This window comes from Prosopis cineraria, unplaced genomic scaffold (assembly GCF_029017545.1).
Source record: "Prosopis cineraria cultivar Desert tree isolate PC_DT_omini unplaced genomic scaffold, ASM2901754v1 PC12, whole genome shotgun sequence".
NCBI lineage: Eukaryota > Viridiplantae > Streptophyta > Magnoliopsida > Fabales > Fabaceae > Prosopis > Prosopis cineraria.
The window spans coordinates 4,575,064-4,590,880 of NW_026555343.1; the positions used below are offsets into that span (position 1 = coordinate 4,575,064).

Genomic DNA, 15,817 nt, shown 5'->3' on the forward strand with positions numbered 1-15,817 from the left:
GGGTTCTGTAAAATTGACTTCATTTGAGAAGAGCAAGATTGTAATAGAAATTGAAGCTAACCTCTATCCCATCCCATCCCCATAACTCTCTTGAGTGAAGATGATGGATTTAGAACACGAAGATCAAGACAGAGGAGACCAAAGCCAACATGGTGGCACCAAAGCTGGGGGCTAAAGGGTGGCAGAGGCGCAACAGCGAAGGGTGGAGTCCATTCACTGGCTTTTGGATAGGTGTGAGGGTGGATCGAAAAGCTGAAGATTGAAGTGTTAAAAGAGATATAAGTTTGGATTCTAGAGAGAGTTGCCCGATGGAATTGATTCTTGGAGTTTTGATGGAGTTGGAATCCATATAGGCTCTCTATTCCTATTACCAAATTCTCCAAAATAAGATTCCTATTCTATTTACATTTCCTTCTTATGAGTCCCCCTATACCAAACATGTCTAAATGAAGGCAGGCCTATGATCCAATTTTATATTCACATTTTATATGGACGAGAGGTTTTTCCCACTTTTCTCTTTCCTTGTATGAGTGGTTCAATTACCAAACAAATAAGGATGAGTTGTGATATATGAAAGAGTACTCTTTTTCTAGAAAGAAAATGAAAAATAAATTTAGGAATAAAATGGAGAGGGTATGTTTCTCATTTTCTTTCAAGAGAACATTGTCTAACTATTAAACATTGCATAAATGAACGGGAACTTTGATCCAATTCTATACTTAACCTTTTATTGGGATGAGAGGTTTTTCCCACTTTTCTCTTCCTCCATATGAATGGTTCAATACCAAATAAATAAGTGCATGTTGTAATACATGAAAGAGTGCTTCTAAAGAGAAAATTGAGAAATCTATCTTTCTAAAGAACAATTTTCTACTTATTAAACATTGCATAAGGGTAAATAGTCTTCTACTCCCTTGAGTGCCCGATTTATCTGGCCCTTCTCTTGTTTATGAAAAATCACATTATATTCCCTCAAAGTTGGGATAAAATCTATGAAATAAAAACCTCCATTTTGGTACCTTCACCGATGCGGTATTTTATCAGTTTGATCGCTGATAAATTTGTCTTGATTAAAATCATAGTTAAACCGTGATTAAATTGATTATGATAAATCATTTTAATAAACCAGTCAATATATAATTAATGATTTATTGATTCAACTGAACAAATGAATGAAATGATAGATTATAAGAATAGTGGATGAATGAAATAAAATCGAAATCAAAGTTGATGCCGTGTTCGTGTTCATCATTAATCGTTTTTTCTGGCCATTCTTTGTTTCTTTTTCCTGGGACAAGCTTCTTGTTATTAGTTCTCATCTCTTTCGGTCATTTAAAAAGCATTTTTGGATTTTTTTTCTTGACCATACTCTTCATTTATTATTTTTCTTTCTCGATCAAATTGAAAATCAGATCAACACAAATCACCACCAATATTCTTCTCGCCGTGCTGCGTTATCCTGCAGGGTCTTATTTTATGTTCCCCCCTTTTTTAATTCCGGACGTAGTTTCATATTCTTAACTATAATAATAAATATATGTATTTATTCTCAGAAATTTATATGGAACTGAAAAATTCAAAGGATATGCTAAGTGAAAATTTAGCAGCTTCTAACCCCCCGGGGGGGGGGTACTCTTCCTTTAAAAGCTATAAAGTATTTGAATTGAATTATATCACAACCAGTTCAGAAGAAGAAATCTTATAGAATGTTATTCAAAGAAGCAGCAAATCACATATACAGCCATTAGCAGGCTCACTAATGTATACCATATAAAACGTACCCTAGAAGCTATTTAGGGCACAACAAACATCATCAAGCTAAGCCAAATATAATGCATGCAAATTATTATAGGATATTAGGGCATGCATGCAAACCCTAAATACCACAACAACCACAAGCACACAACGTAAGCAATAAGCTTTCATTTCACTCCATAATGATGATATTAAATTATTAATATCATGGAGAATGATAAGTAGGGGCAAGGTTGCCAACTTCAGAGGTACTGTCATGGCCATCATTATTATTATAACCAGAAGCTTTAGGGTTAGGGTTTGTGGTTTTGACATGTTTGAACCACCAGAAGGGACCGGGACCAAAAAAGAGCCATGGATGAAGCAGACCAAGTCCCAAGGTCCCCAAAAGAACTAGAAGCGCCATACAGCTTATCTTCACTGTGATTATCATCCACGTAACTTCTCGCCGTGGCCACCGCCGCCTGGCATGCTTCTTCTGCTGCAACAGCTTCAATGGCATTCAGAAATGGCGTGGCTATGAGAGCCAAACCAGGAAAGCACAAGTGAGTTGGCCATGGAATGAGCTCTGGCGGTTCTGATCGGTCTCTTGTTTTGCATGTAGAGGATTGTCTATGACCCTAATTTATAGACTTCAAGTGAGAGCGATGAGATCTCCTCCCTTTGGTTTCCTGATAAGGAAACATGGGAATCTAATTAAATTTGCTTTCCCATGAAGGATCAGATCACTGAGAGGATTAATATTACTTTTCTTGAAAGTAATTTCAATCTGTCAGAAAGAAATTGACTTTTACAACTTGAATTCAATAGCCAACATAGTACTCTGCTTTTTTATGTCATTTTTCTGCTAAACGGTATGCCTAGTTATCTTAATCTTAATTTGATTAAGTGAATTTGCTAAATATTTCCTATTTGAAGAGTATTTAATTAAGTGTTAAATTTGAGGGCCATATGGTTGCGTTTTGTGGTAGGAATTAGGTGGGACTATAATCCTAAATGAGCCATAAGAAGAAAAACTTCATAGAGCACTGTTTTGTATTTTGCAAATAAAATTAAATTCATCAACTTGTGATTCATTCCATGAATAATGAGCATTCTAGTTAAGCTGTCCCTTTCTTCATATGAGGAATGAAATGGTATATGGTCTTATATATGTCACATTTTGAAAAAGTTTGATAATCATTTTTATAAGTCACTATAAAAAATAATCATTTACATTTTTCTATTGTTGTAAATTTTTATAAGTAAAGTAAAATATTGTTACATATGAGGAAAAATATATATAAGGATAAATCAAGAAAATTCTCTTTTTTTAAAAAAATATCAATAGTTTAATATTTCACTTTTTGAGGTGGCTAGAAAAAATGATTTATAAGGAATATGTGTGTTCAATTAGTTAATAAGGTAAGGGTGTGCTAACTCTGAAATTAGTTAATTGCAATAATTATTTGAAATTGAAATGTTTGAATTAAAATGCCCGTATAATTAATATTTACTTTTTCCTTCTAAGTAAGGGATAATTTGGAAAAAAAAAAAAAAAGTAACTAATGCTTCTTAAATTTAGTTTACTAATAAAAAAATAAAGAAACATGATTCTAAACAAAAAACAAAAAAAGAAGTATAGCTAGTTTTTCTTGTATTTGAAAACAAAGTATTACCTTAATTTATACTCTCTCCGTTTGTATTTACAAAAGAAACTATCATTTTTAATTAGTTTTTTTATATAAAAAAATTACATTTTTCAATAAGTATTAATTGTAAATTTTTTAAATTATCCTTCATAATTTTATCATTTATAGTCATAAGAAACAATTAATATAAGATTTAATTAATAAAATTAATAAAAAGTATTATAATCCAATTCTTTTATTTTCGAATACATTAATATAATTAATTAATTTTTTAAACTGTATGATATAATTTTCTCTTTTATAAATAGAAACGGAGGAGTAACCCATTTGGGAGGATTTGGTAAGTTGTGCCATTAAGTTTACTTTCTAGTCTTAAATATAGGTTTTTAATTTCGAGTACTTTACTTTAATCCTTCATATAGGACACCATCCATTTTGTCCCTAAATTATGTTTTTTTCACCAAAATAGCTCTAATTAAAGCTTTTTTTAATAGGTAAGTGAAAAAGAGTAACACAAATATTTGATGTATTAAAATTAAATAGGCTTATATTACGACCCCCCCTTAGAGTGCAAGGACCAATTTCTTTCCTCAAAAGTAATTTAATTTTCTTTTGTACGGTCTTAATCGCAGTCTTTGTAATTAAAAAGTAGTTTCATATTTTGGGTTAAGAGTAAATATTTTGGATTTTGAATTTAGTCTAGCTGGTACTCAGCTTTCTCCTCTTCCAAACGCTAGTCATATTGTAGAAAGATTGTTTGGTCCAACGCTAGTCATATTGCAGAAAGATTGTTTGGTCCAAATACAAGTCACTAGCACAACTCAACTTTTTTATTCTTGTGTGATTCTGTTCACACTTGCATAACTCAAACTTTTTTATTTTATTCGTAAGTTGTAGTTAAACATAAAACATAAATAATTGTTGATTCAAAATGTCTGAAATGGAGGCATGCTGTTTTGCTTAGTGGATATAATCATATGACCATTTAATCACAAAAACGATCCACTTGATCATAATTCTAAAATAACAATATATCTCGACAAACTTTATAACAAGCGTATAAAACTATACTTATACAGCCGTAGAAAAAGTTTGTGAATTCTAAGCAAAATCTTTATGCCGAAAAGAAGACAACCCAGGGAGAATAAGAAACAGAACAATCATAAACAAATGAAAGAAACATACATAGAATAGTGTTCAAGCAAAGGCAGGTAGTACAAGAGAGTACATGCATCATCTTGGTGACTTCCTTCTCCATTCTGTTCGTCCTCGGTTGATCTCCAGTCCATCGCCTGACAACCTAAGTAGATGTAGAAACTGCCGGCAATCTCGTTTGTCTTCCCTTGCGGTGGCGGATCCATTTGTACCACGGAGTTCTGCAACTGCCTCGGCTCCCTCTGATAGTTCTGAGCTTGTCAGGGAGTCAACTACGTCATCTTGTTGGCACTCACGTCTGTAATCCAATGTTATACTCTGCAACTCATAGTTGTCGATAATTTCTTGAGGCATGCTCTGCCATAAAACTTTGTCAGCTCATGACACCAACATGAAGGATTGAAGGAAAGGACTCATTTTGATAAGGAACTGATGAATTAGGATGCAATCTATTGCATTCGCATATGCATGCATCGCAAGAAAAAGAAAATAAAGGATTAAAAATGCATACCATAAAAAATAGTAGAATAAATTACACAGACCTCTTTTGAATTATACTGATATTATTGACCGTACCTTGTATTTTCAAAATCTGTGCAAATCTTCCTTAAAGCAAATCATTCTCAAAACTTGCACGCGTAAAAATAGAGTAAGCTTAGCTGAGATTATACATACATCTTTCTCTGTTTCTTTTACTTTGGAGAGGCTTATGTTATGGGTGTTAGGTACATTGAAAATACAGAGGAGCTACAAGTAATTCCAGCAAAATTCAAAGTAATTGTGTAATTTACACTTTGTTTCAGGCAAAGCATGTGTAAGTTCCAAATCTTGTATGGAGTTTGAGTTGGTTTTGATTATGGCGGGAAGGTAGTAAAACTCTTGCCAATATATATAGAACATGCATATATATATGGTTAGTGAGACATGGGAGATTGATGACGAATGACTTGAAATTTCAGAGAGGATTGCATACTTCCGGAGAGTGTGATTTATGTAATGGAGAGAAAGAAGATGCCTCACACGTTCTTCAAGATCGTGGTGCAGTCAGACAAGTTTGGGGAAACGTTATTTTTCCTTCTATGCATGGGTCGTTTTTCCAAGCAGATTGGTTTCTTGGTTGAATATTAATATCAGAAACAAGTATGCTCAGGTGTTTGGTCGATGGTGTGATTTTTTTGGGGGTTATTTGTTGGCTTTTCTTGAAAGAGTACATTAAAACTCAACGGAAGTGTTATCGTCCTTTGAAGCTGAAGCGAAGGGCATCCTGCGTTGCATGAGGGAGGCTGCCTCGCATACACATGACGTGAGGCATCAGATTAGGCTTAATGATGGAATGCAACAAGAGAACAGGGGAGTGAAGGTATGGGCAGATGGTGCCTTCTCTCAAATCAATAAAGCTGTCAGAAGTGGGGGGATCTTGAGGAGGGTGAATGGGGAGATGGTCGAGGCATTCTCGTTTCAACTTCAGGATGGGGATAGCTTCGTGGCTGAGCTGTGGGGATGCTTGATGGGGCTTCGAAGGGCCTAGGGTGGAGAATTCCGTAATGTGGCATTATTCTGAGACAACATGGAAGTTATTCAAGCTGTCAATTCTGATGGCCATGAGATGCACAGGGATCGGGGTCCGATTGCAGAAATCAAGCAGATGTTTCATTAAGAATGGCGGGTTCAACTTCAGCATATTGACCGTGATGAGAATGCATCAGCTGACTACTTTGCCAAACATGCATCCAGCCACAATTTTGATCTACACGTAATCCCTGGAAATTTGATCTCGGAACTTCTTCAGAGAGACGGAATTACATAGGCTTGGGCTTGTGTCATAGTTTGTTTTGTTTTGTTTTTTCTATTTCCATCTTATCAAACCAAAAAATGGAAAAAATACAAATATATTGCACCGGAATTAGAACAAATTTAAGGCTTTTTCTAAGTACCTCTAGCAGCCATCCAATATAAGTGACATTGTTAACATGCTGGTTCATGTCTAGATCTGCTCTTCGAGGCTGCAATTTCAAAAGTTTAGCATGAGGAGCCAGGATCTTGATATTTTCTTTTATAATATGAGAATTACATCCAGAGAGAAGAAATATACAAGAGAGTACGATAGGGTATCCTCATTAGATGAAATACTAAAACCATAAGATCAGAAAGATATAAGAACCTTAACATGCTGCAAATTACGAGTTAAAAATGTTATATATGCCAAATGATCGTACCACAAGTCCTAGTTTGTAATTCTCAGCAGGATCTTCCAGCTTTGTAATTTTCTTCAAGCTATTATTATTCTCCTCAGGAAATGATAGCCTAAAACCACACAACAAATACAAGAAAATTAAAAGTAACTATGGACCAGGATGCTTCAGCCAAGCTACTTCTAATATGCTGCTTATACATAGAAACTCAAGAAGTTTGAACCCTTTCACATCAATGTGGCGCTAGTGGCACCAGTGCCCCTCCCTTTTAGCTCACCAAAATTGTAGCAATTTTAAAAGGCAATTATCTAGCAAAAATAGAAATTACTAGGTTATATTGTGCAACATTTTTTCAACTAGGAATAATCTCAAAATAGGTAGAGAACCAACATGCCTTGGCTCTCGTGGACAGAAAACTAGATACTCCTCACGGACATCATCAGAGACTTTCTGGAGTCGTCTAGTGTCCTGGTTCATCATTACCCACTTGCTGAAACAATAAAATGCATTGTCAGCTTTAAGAAAGCATCTAAAGCACAAAACTGTTCTGACAGTTTGCAGATATGACATCAAAATCTAGAGAAGCGTCAATTTTAGAGGCCAGCAAAATTTCAGACTGCAACTAGGAATTATTTGTTAAAATTTCTTGAATTGAATCATAGGATAGTTTCCAGTCAACTTCAGATTTTAAGGACACTATAATTTATGAGGCTTAGTTGTTATTAAAATCCCTGGCATCTTAGTGACAAGGATCTCAAAAGTCACAATTATTGGGCAGATTTGCAAAAGCTATACTTCTAGAAAAATATAAGGATGTTCAAGACCTCAAATTAACAATAAAAATCCAAAAGAACTTGAATGAACCTTGGAACATGACAAAGAGCTTAATATTACACTATTGGAAAGATAGAAATTAGAGGGAGCATAATTTATGGCAAAGAACATTAGTTCCGATAAGAAATATTAAATTCTTCACTTCAAATCCCTCAATATTCATCAAGTTCCTCGACAAAAAATGACACACCGAGCTTAATATTACATGACACGAAGAGCTTAATATTACACTATTGGAAAGCTAGAAATTAGAGTGAGCGTACTTTATGGCAAACAACATTAGCTCCAATAAGAAATATTAATCATATTCATCAAGTAGAATGCAGGCATTGCAGCCCAGTAATTTAGTTGGATGATTAACCTTGAACCATGATTTTGATAGTTAATTAGAAGATTTTTTATGATATGACCCCAAAGCAATAGAAATTGAAAATTTGGCTCCAACCATTATTCTATCTTATGGAAGACAAATGATATATGGAATCACTGGCTCAAGCACACATTGCTGAACCATGAAGCTTGTCAGTTTAGAAGGAGGGATCTCCAGTGTTTGGTCAAAAATGCTCCAATAATAGAGAAGTTCCGTGATTTGACAGTGCATATCAATAAGCTATGCATTTCCAGAAACAGCAAGTTATGCTTCAACATGATCAATAGCAAGATAAAACATCAGTTTGAGGGTATATGAGTTCCATTGAGGAAATGGGTGACATAAATAAAGATAAAGGGCATAACAAGGTAAGGACTTTCTACCTTCCAAAACCATAAAAAGTAGTTCATCAAGTCATATATTAGTTTACAAAGTTTCCCACAAAACAAATACTACCAATCCTCGAGGGTTTCACAATATCCTCATGCATTGCACATGGAGTAAAAAGAGCCACACCAGAAAATTTTAACAGACTCAAAGTGCAGATAATTGGTCACCCAATCCATAACCAGGGATAATTTCAAAACAACTGAAAAATCTCACCTGGTTGCTCTTCCAATGATTTGATTGGTACCATAGTCCTTAATTATAAAGTCACGTCTGGTTCCAACTCTTCCTTCCCCTTGACACCATGTCTCGATTTCAACTACATCACTCCTGTTGGAGTTTTCAAGTCAAATATTTTTCTCGCTAGAGTTTCAAACTTAAAAGAAGTCTGGTAAAAAGCAAAACCCACCAAGCAGGGTATTTGTAGATTTCGATGTGCATGCGAGCAGTCACCCATATGAGGCGCAATTTTCTCATGGTAGGGGTCGTAGCAAAACCATCTGTCGAAAATCCAACACTCTGAGCATGATTACATCCAACCTCCTATAGTCACAAAGTCATAGGAGAAGTCATAAATAAAATGTTAGGAAACAAACAAAACGTCATCTAATATCAGACAAGTTCAGTTCCCAAGCAACTCAATAGAGAACAATAACGAGCAGATTATCGCAACAACAATCCAAAATCTTATCCTCTATACTGGCCGAACTGCATGATTAAATTGTTCATAAAAGCAACTGAAATAGAAATACAATGCAAGCAGAGGAGGGAGGGGGTGTCAAATGTCCAAATTTAAACTTCACTTTTGGAAGAATCCGCACAAAAAATTGAAGACAAGTAATGCCAAAAAAAAAAAAAGAACTTTTGAAAGGTTCCCAATCTAATTCTAAGATACATATCTAACGATACACCCAGGCAATGCAAAAATTCACACAATCTACCGGACAAAAACTAGCGGGGACGAATCCAGGATTACATACACGGAGTGCAAGAATTGGAAAATAAGAAAGGGAGTAAAAAGCATACAAGTTATAACAAATCATGAAACTGTGGGGGGCAATGGCCCCCCTTGCCCCCTGCAGATTCGTCACTGACAAAAAGGGAACATCTTGCCGGTCACACTTAATTCCAGTAAAACAGTTAAAGATCAAAATGCATATAATGTTCAACCTGCAAGAGATTGGCAATGGTCTCTACAGTGGCTGTCTTATTAATCCCAACTTCATAGCTCCTCACAATGAACTTCTCCTTATAAGACAACCCATCCTCCGTCAAGCTCCCCAGCCGCAACCGGTCCGCCAAAGTTCCCGAACCGGATTCGAGCCGGGTCACAGCGCCGTCCAATCCAACTCTTCCACGGTCCGACACGACGGCAAGAACCGGCGACGCTTTGTTCTCGCGAGAGCACACAACGACGCCGTTCCTCCGGCGATTGAAGAGTGACATGGGCGGAGCTTTGAATCTGCATTGTGCTAGAGCTTGAATGGGATCGGTCCCATTACACGAAATCTTCAACATTTTCCGTTGGAAGCTCTCTTTGTCTCTCTCCCCTCTTCTCGGATTCAGCAGACTTTGAGAGGAGAGCAGAGAGTGTGCGCCTCGCGGCGTGTTTGTGGCTTTCTAAGTCAGACTAAAGGATGCTGGGTGAGAAACGTGGTCGATGAGACCGAGGGGAGTGAATAGGGAAATGCCACTGAGGGTGGAGAAAATAACGAAGGTGCCATGATTGATGAGGTGTATAGCAAAGCTCAGCTGCTTTCTGCTTTGCGTTGACGATGATGGAAGATCAATCGGTGAGAGGAATGTGATTTTCGTTGGATAGGGATTGTGAAGACAAGTGGTGATGAGAAGGACATCTATCATGATTCATGAACAACATCCCTACGAGTGATTAGTCCATTATCCATTATGGTTTTATCGCGCTGTTAAAAAAGCCTATGTATGCGCCAATATCTTTGGTTTATGGCTGTATTCTCTGTTGTTGGGGTCAATCATGCTTGAGCTTGATACAGGTTAGATAATGCACAATTAATATTATAGAATTAGCAAGTAATAAAAAAATTAATCAGTAATATTAGAGATTTTATAAGTAAAATTAATTAATAATTTGATAAGTCCTGAACTCATGATGAATGAATTTAGTACAAGGTAGATAATGTACAAATAATATTATAGATGTAAGAGAATTAACAAATAATATTAACGATTTTACAAGTACAAGTAATAATTTAATAAGTTGTGATGAATAGATTTAATGCAAGTTAGATAATGGACAAATAATGTTATGGGCTTAACAAGTAACTCAAAAAAATTAATATGTAATATTAGAGATTTTACTAGTGAAATTAATAATTTTTCTGAATCATTCAAGGAGGACAATTTACTTTAATATTTTATTTCACTTTAATCCAAAAAACCTGCAATATAATTTTAAATTTTCTAGGGTTTGATTTGTAAATTAACATTAGAATCTTTTATGAGCCACAGTGCCACACCACATAGATAAATTTCATTTTTCGATAGCCCTTTCAATTCAAGATATGAGCATTTTTTTTTTTCGGCTAACTTAATTCAAAATAGAAGTAATATAATACATAAAAAAAATCATTTTACCCATTGTATAACTTAGATCTTGTGTGAATTTATACTTCACTTATCATAAAATACATTTATAATTGAGATTAAAGGTAAAAAAAATAATATATATTTTTATGAGAATAATAACGTGTGCAAATTTTTTAAAAAAACTATTTTTACTTTGGACCAAAAGATGTATAGTTTAATCTAGTTTCTTTTCTGCACGGAACTAAAAATAGAATATCCATCATATTTTTATAATAAGAAAAGGTTGAGGTAAGTGAAACCTAAAAACTTACCAAAACTAGGATATATCTCTAGAATATTCATCATTTCATTGGAGGACTATAGCACGTGGTTATCTTATACTAGATGTTTGCAAAGATTGGCTATCAAGTGTTCACCACTTTCTAGGCAAATGTCTTTGGTAGCAAAGGACCATCTTTTGTATGTAATGGAATATAATGTTAAGGAATAAAATGCAGTGCAACCATGATGATCATATATTTGTTTGATATTATATATATATATATATATATATATATATATATATATATATAAAGTCCTACCCAGGCCAACACCCTCCTTCCTGGACGATGGCTTTCCGACAACATCACTATCATTGATCAACAACTTTGCCGACATTGACCATACTCAACAAGATAATCAACCAAGAAAAACGTTGATTTGTGTAAGGATAAATATCAAGTTTAAAGGAGGGTCCTCAATTTGATATGAATTATTGGATAAAGGTGATGGGAACAAGGATTATATAGGTTCAATAATATTTTTTTTTAAATCTTCTTTACCTTATATTGAACTAATCAAATAACGGGAATGTCCATGTGCATGGGTTATAGGTTAATATCTATAGCTTTGATTTGGTTAAGACTCACTCCTTGAGGTTTTTCTGGTTGCAACACAATCCTTTATTTTTCTCTACAAAATTATGATATTGAGCTTCACTTTATAAAGGATATAATGGTAACATAATATAAAGATGAATAATAGAAAAAAAAATAAAATTTTTTACAAAATACACTACTAGAAAAATGAAATTTAGTGAGGGATAAATTAAAAAGAAATTTTAGCTATGAAGTTAATTTAAGGATAAATTCCTTACTAAATGCTATTTTCCCTCATTAAAATCGTAACTAATAGATGACTCGTTAAATTTAGTGAGGGATCATCTTTTTATCACTAATATTATTCAAAATTTGATAACTTTAGCGAGGAATTAGTTCTTCGTTAGTCCCTCACTAAATATGTTTATGTTTAAAAATGATGATATCATATCACTCGTCATATGTACATTAACTTGTGACATGTAACTATATCATATATTCATTATATTTATACCAAAGCTAAGATTTCAACTCTTGACCTCCTACCTTTTAAGTTTTATGCTTTCTTTTTTACCAGTTGAATTGAAAGATACCTGCAGTCATTATATGAAAAATTAAATATATATTATTTAACAACACAAATATATCAGATAATATATTATAAAAAAATGCACACACATTAGATTTTATTTTCAATTATTAATATGTTAAAAGTATTTATATTTTATTTAAATTATTCTTTATATTATATTTTTAAAAAAATATTGTTTTATTAATGAAATAAAATTAAAATAAAAATATTAAATATTAAATAATCTTATTATAAATATTTTAGTCAATTTTAAATTCAATTTTTATTTTTAAATAAAAATAATTAAATGTATAATTAAAAGTCATTTGCCAAACGTCAAATTTTTTTGCAATAATTAGCAAGGAATTAATCTCTCACTAATTATCTTATTTTAGAGAGTGATTAATAGTCCCTCACTATTTATTTTATTTTAGAAAGGGATTGATAATCTCTCACTATTTTTTTTACTAATTTTAAATTAAGTTATAAAATCAATATTCCTCACTAATTTTCTTACTAATTGAATATTTTAGAGAGAAATAGATAATTTTTTATTAATTTACATTTTGTTAGTAGTGAAAAAATTGACTATTGAAGCATGTGTAGAGCATAAATATAAAGCAAAGTGGATGATATCATTATATATTTATATATATACACAAGGATACTTTGATGAAAATTTTAGTCATTAGATCACACATTTATTTGAATATTTTACTGCTATTGAATATTATTGATGATATCGATAACGACTTCTAGTACTGAGAGAAGTTTTTTTATTTTAAAATTGTGCAAATTCTACCAAAGATGAGCTATATCACAAGGCAAATTGAATGGATTAAATGCATTACTAATTAAGAGTAAAATGTTAAAATTATTTTATTATAAAACTTCGATAAATAGATGTTGCGGCTTAGAAAAATAAAAGGAATAATAATATAAGAATTTAGGAAACCTAAAAGAGTTCTAGACACTGTTCAAGGAAGAATAATTGCCAACTTTGAAATGGGTCTTGATGGTGAGCTGATTATTATTAATGACAAGGATGAAGATGCAAAATTAATTTCATATGTTCAAGGGCATTTAAAATGTGTATATATTCTTCTTTTTTTGTCAAAAAATGTGTATATGTTCAACATTAAAATGATAAGTCAAAATGAAATAGTAAATATACATTTAAAAAATTAAGCTGATCATAAGGGTTATAGTTTGAAAACTATGTCATTCACACTGTCACGTGTCAAACAATGGATGATTAGGAAAAAAAAAATGCCTATAAATCAAGCTGGACTAACTTATCAAACATGTAAACTAAGTAGACCAAAAAGCTTTAATATGAATATCATATGGTTGATAAATCTTTCTTCTAACCACCAAATGAATGAATTTAATTAAGTATTTTAAATTTGATGGTCCTGGAAGGGAGGGACATCTTCAAATTGCATCAAATTTATGGTACATTCAATGTTAATACAAAATAAACCTGCTTTATATTAATATATAAATTAGGAGCTTAGTCTCTCCTTCTCTTTCTCTCTCTAAAAAAGGGGGGAAGATATGGCCTCAAGTAAAATAAACAAGTAATATGCTTATTACTTGCTTTAATTTATCAGCCAAGAAAGTTGGTCTATATAAAAATGGGCTAATTTACTTTATCTGAACTCACCTAATTTAATAGGTTAGTCCAACAAGTCTTACTAATTCACAACTTTAATTTTGTGTCACCCATACTATGTTATAAGATCATTAATTAAAAAGATATCAGCCAAATGTTTTTTAGAAATTAAAGTCAAAGCCTACAATCTAAGGTATTAAAATCCTGACTGGTCATTTAATTAATTAAGATTTTAAATCATATCAAATTGATTATTTTATTAAATTGATCAAGACACTAAACATAATTAATTGGGGGTTGACTTAGATTTTCATACTACACTAAAATCCATCTTTTATTTGGGTTGGTCACCTCCAATTTGTCTCTCCAAATTTATCCTCATATAGGTTTGTGTCCCTTTTTATTTTATTTTGGATTAAATGACTGATATTTTGAACCTGCCCTACTTTCAACCAAAGAATTTAATGAAAGTCAAAGTAATTTAAATCATGTCGTGAAGAACAACAAAGTGGCAAATCTCTCCCATATCATATATTTAACATGACTGCATTTTGGGATTCAATTTTTAAACATGTTGTGTTGACTAAACTGGTCACCAAAACAAACCGTTGAACCAAACCAAGTATTAATTAGGGTTGCCTTTTAATTTTCTTTATGGTTAAAATGTATAAAACCTCCTTAAACTTTAAAACAGTTATATCTATTTTTCTTCACTTTTAAAAATTTAAAATTAACTCCCATAATCTTGAATTTTGTTTTTCAAAACCCTCTATTATTAATTATATTTTTTTTCATGAGGGTTAAAATGCCATTCAACTAAAAATATTATTAAACAAAATATTATATTGTATAACTATTTATAATAAATTTATTATATTTTTTAGATAGATGAGGCATTGATAATAACCAAAACAAATGTTATTATCACCATATAAAATTTTAAATATTTACTTTTGTGCTATTTTTTTTATTTTTTTGTTATCAATGTTGAATAGTTTTCTAGTATTAAAAAGATAAATTAACCTAACATGGTAATATTTAAAATTTTAAATATTTTAGCCATGTGTATTACATTAATCTAACATGAAAATATAAATAAAAATTTATTTTTTAAAATAATAAAATTATGCACCATTAATAACAAAAAAATATGGATAAAACTAATATAAACATAAATATTTAAAAATTTATACAGTGATAATAATATTTTTTTTATTATCCATGTCTCAACTATCTAAAAAATATAAAAAATTTATTATAAATAGTTATACAATATAATATTTTTGTTTAATAATAATTTTTTAATTGAATGATATTTTAACCCTCATAAAAAAATTACATAATTAATAATAGGGGGTTTTGAAAAATAAAATTAAAAGTTGGAGGAGTTAATTTTAAATTTTTAAAAGTGAAGGGGGTACATTGCAAGTGTCTCAAAGTTTGGAGGCATTTTATGCATTTTAGCCTTCCTCTATCACAGTCTGAGAGAATCTCTACGGGCGATGTCCGAATCTGGCCAGGACTCACGAGAGTTGTTAAAAAAATGGCCGTTTTAATAAGCATTGGCGCCATTAGAGGGTACTGAAATGCTCTCCAGCTAGTAGTACCCAGAAGGTCACGACACTGTTATCTCTATCGCCACCAACCTTTCAACATGGAATCTACGAACCCTATAAACTGCAGGACAACTTCCATTCACACAATACAGACAATGTTTTTTTTTTTTTAAATTAATTTGTCCTTGCACGAGTAACATGTTCTGCAATCTGCATTCAATATATTAACTCCGTTTACCTTAGTTGAGTTGTAGTTCTAACTCTAACGTTCTATATATAGATACATGCCTGAAGGCTTGCCTTTTGCTTGAGTGTGTGAACTGTGAAAC

At 32.4% G+C, this 15,817-nt stretch overlaps 1 protein-coding gene across 1 annotated transcript; it reads right to left on the reverse strand.

Annotated features, from left to right (window-relative positions):
- Window positions 1-4,370: 4,370 nt before the first annotated feature.
- On the reverse strand, window positions 4,371-10,146 carry LOC129289605 (oleoyl-acyl carrier protein thioesterase 1, chloroplastic-like). Its single transcript, XM_054926398.1, has 7 exons — window positions 9,495-10,146; window positions 8,734-8,867; window positions 8,541-8,654; window positions 7,128-7,223; window positions 6,758-6,845; window positions 6,476-6,544; window positions 4,371-4,898 (listed from the first exon to the last, which is right to left on the reverse strand). The coding sequence occupies exons 1-7, from the start codon at window positions 9,840-9,842 to the stop codon at window positions 4,620-4,622; spliced, it is 1,128 nt and encodes a 375-aa protein (XP_054782373.1). The 5' UTR covers window positions 9,843-10,146; the 3' UTR covers window positions 4,371-4,619.
- Between the last annotated feature and the right edge of the window lie 5,671 nt (window positions 10,147-15,817).

Coding starts and splice junctions, on each gene's coding strand:
- LOC129289605 (XM_054926398.1), bottom strand. CDS start 9,842: ATGTTGAAGATTTCGTGTAATGGGACCGATCCCATTCAAGCTCTAGCA. Junction 6,545..6,757: donor ATTACAAACTAGGACTTGTG/GTACGATCATTT, acceptor TTGAAATTGCAG/CCTCGAAGAGCAGATCTAGA. Junction 4,899..6,475: donor ATATTGGATGGCTGCTAGAG/GTACTTAGAAAA, acceptor GTTTTATGGCAG/AGCATGCCTCAAGAAATTAT.